Source organism: Myotis davidii, unplaced genomic scaffold (assembly GCF_000327345.1).
Source record: "Myotis davidii unplaced genomic scaffold, ASM32734v1 scaffold1477, whole genome shotgun sequence".
In the NCBI taxonomy this organism is placed as follows: domain Eukaryota; kingdom Metazoa; phylum Chordata; class Mammalia; order Chiroptera; family Vespertilionidae; genus Myotis; species Myotis davidii.
The window spans coordinates 178600-181142 of record NW_006288182.1 but is presented as its reverse complement, the minus strand read 5'-3'; the positions used below and the strand labels follow the sequence as shown (position 1 = coordinate 181142).

General features: G+C 48.3%; 1 protein-coding gene across 1 annotated transcript in view; it reads right to left on the bottom strand.

Annotated features, from left to right (window-relative positions):
- CCDC142 (coiled-coil domain containing 142) overlaps positions 1-2543 on the bottom strand; it is a gene marked incomplete at its 5' end in the record, with an annotated part of 6729 nt that overhangs the window by 1401 nt on the left and 2785 nt on the right. The window contains 3 exons of the mRNA XM_006760035.2: positions 1-61; positions 186-363; positions 534-648. Coding sequence (XP_006760098.2) covers positions 1-61; positions 186-363; positions 534-648 — 354 coding nt within the window. The remainder of the gene's footprint in view (positions 62-185; positions 364-533; positions 649-2543) is intronic.

Genomic DNA, 2543 nt, shown 5'->3' with positions numbered 1-2543 from the left:
TTCTTCCAACAGCTCTCGGACCACTCCAAAATCTTGTCTAAGCTGCAGTGTCCCCTGCAGGCTGAAGGCCGAGGTACAATGTGATCACCTGACCCTCTGGTCTCTCTAAACTGCTCTGCCCCACTTATCCCCTCCCCTTTTCCAGTTCCATTCATCCCCCTGCCACTACTTTCTTTTCTCCCCACCTGAACCGGATCCCATGGGTGAGGATGTGGTCAAGCCAGGCACTCAGGATGGCTGTCAATGCCTGGACAAGGGCAGGGGCCTGGGCTGGAGGTAGCAAACCCTGCAATCCTTGCAATACAGGCTCCAGTACAGTGCGGACCACCAACCCAGCATACTCACTAGGAACGCTGGGAAGTTCTGGGGTAAGAGAAAAGAAAGGACAGAATATAAGGTTACTGAGATCTATTGAGCACCTAATGAAGTGACTGGGGGAAGACAGTAGGATTTCCAGTGTGGAGGTAGGATTTGGAGGGGTCTGGATACTCTTACCCCCTGGGAACCCTGAGGATGCTGGAATGAGGAGTTACCAGGACAAAGACGATGCCGCCAGTACCGACCCCGTGGCATGTGAAGTTTGAAGCCCTGTGTAGCCTGTTTATAGCATTGTTGAAAAAAGAGACTCAGTGACTCTTCAGGCAGGAGCTGTGGGCATAGTGACAAAGTAAAAGGCGATTATCTGTTAGGGGCTTGTCAAGTTCTGATGCTTTTCTAAATCTGAGGTGTTTAACCTGGCATCCATAAAACCCAAGAACAAAATTGTATACATAATTGTGTGGGCTCAGGCATTTTCTGAGGACAGATGCCATTGCTTTTACTGGATTTTCCAAAAAAGATTATGGATAATTGCCCTAAGATTATCCTGCTCTTCCCAGCTTGGTTCAGAGGATAGAAATCCTCCCGATTAATTTTCTCCTATAGGAACTTAATAGGAAAAAGAGAGAGACCCTCACCACAACCAATGTTCAAAAGCAAATGCGAGGGAGAGGCTGAAGAAAAAGGAGCTGTACAATATCTGGCTATCATTTATGAAAGGAAAGCAGGAACTGTGTGTAGATCAGGAGCAATGACTAACTTTCTGAGATTCAAGAACCTTTGGGATATCTTTACACTGAGTATTCTAACAGCCTACTTGCATTTCTCCAGAGCAGTGCAACCCATAAAGTAAGGAAAGGTCCATGTGCTGGTTTGGTTTCTTCGGTTTGATAGGTTTTGTTCGTTTTTTAAATATATTTTTTATTTCAGAGAGGGAGAGGGAGATGGATGGAGGGAGTGAGGGAAGGAGAGAGAGAGAGAGAGAGAGAGAGAGAGAGAGAGAGAGAGAGAGACATCAGGGATGAGAGAGAATCATTGATTGGCTGGCTTCTGCACAACCCCTACTGGAGATTGAGCCTGCAACCCAGGCATGTGCCCTTGACCAGAATTGAACCAGGGACCCTTCAGTCTAAAAGGCCAACACTCTGTCCACTGAGCCAAACCAGCTAGGGCTAGGTTTTGTTTTTGAAAGGGGAGAAGATAACAGAAGAGGGGGTCTCTAGAGCCCATCTTGGAGGAGAAGAACCCCAAGAAATAGGGTGTGTAGTAGCAGGTCTGTAAAGAAAAGGTTCCTGGTGCATATCCTGACAATAGCCTCTCTAAACCAAACCTCTTCTCTCCTCCCCCAAATCAGTACCCCCTCCTTCCTTATTTATGCCAAGGAAATGACACTTCTGTCCATTGATATTGGTAGGGAACCCCTGCAATCAATACTCAGTAAATACAAGATCACACGATGAGACAGTCTCTCTCTCTGGGACAGTCCAGTCCAGTTGGGGAGAATACTCACAACATCAGTTCTTTTTCATCCCAGTACTGTAGGTGGTGGAATGCTCAGACAGAGGAGCAAGGCATCAGAGTGCTCTGTACAGTGTTTGGTTCACACAGTGACCACACTACCTCTGCTCCTTTTGCTCTGTTCTCACCACTGTACCAAGAGCTGGACGGTATGTCTCCTCACCTCCCTTCCATCCTGACCACTGTAGCTGGATCAAACACCATCACCACCTTCACTGTTCCCCTCCCACTCCTGCAGTGGCTCCCTATCACTCATTAGATAAAGTCTTGTCTCTGTGCACTAGTGTTCAATGCCCTCTATCTGCTTCCTCCTCCACAGTCCCTCACCCCACCCCAAACACACACAAACCCACTACATACAAAGGGAGTTTCTGCTTCGGCCAGGCCATCTCTCCACTACTCTCCCAAGGAACTATGAACTGTCCACCTCCTGCCACTCCTCTAAAGCTGCCAAGCCACCCATGAGCCATAGGCCTTGTGTGAAGCTTCTGTCACCACATGCCCGCCATTGTCTTCTGTCCTCAGAGGTCCCATGACCATCACTGTCCACCCTAATCATAAGGAGCCTGCTTCGGGATATGCTGAGTTGAAGAAGGCAGCAGTAAATGAAGGTGGAAATGTCCAAGAGGCAGATGCAGATGCTAGATTAGGGCTAAACTGGGGCCGGAGTGGAGGTGCATAGCACCAAGGCACTGTGAGTAGCAGGA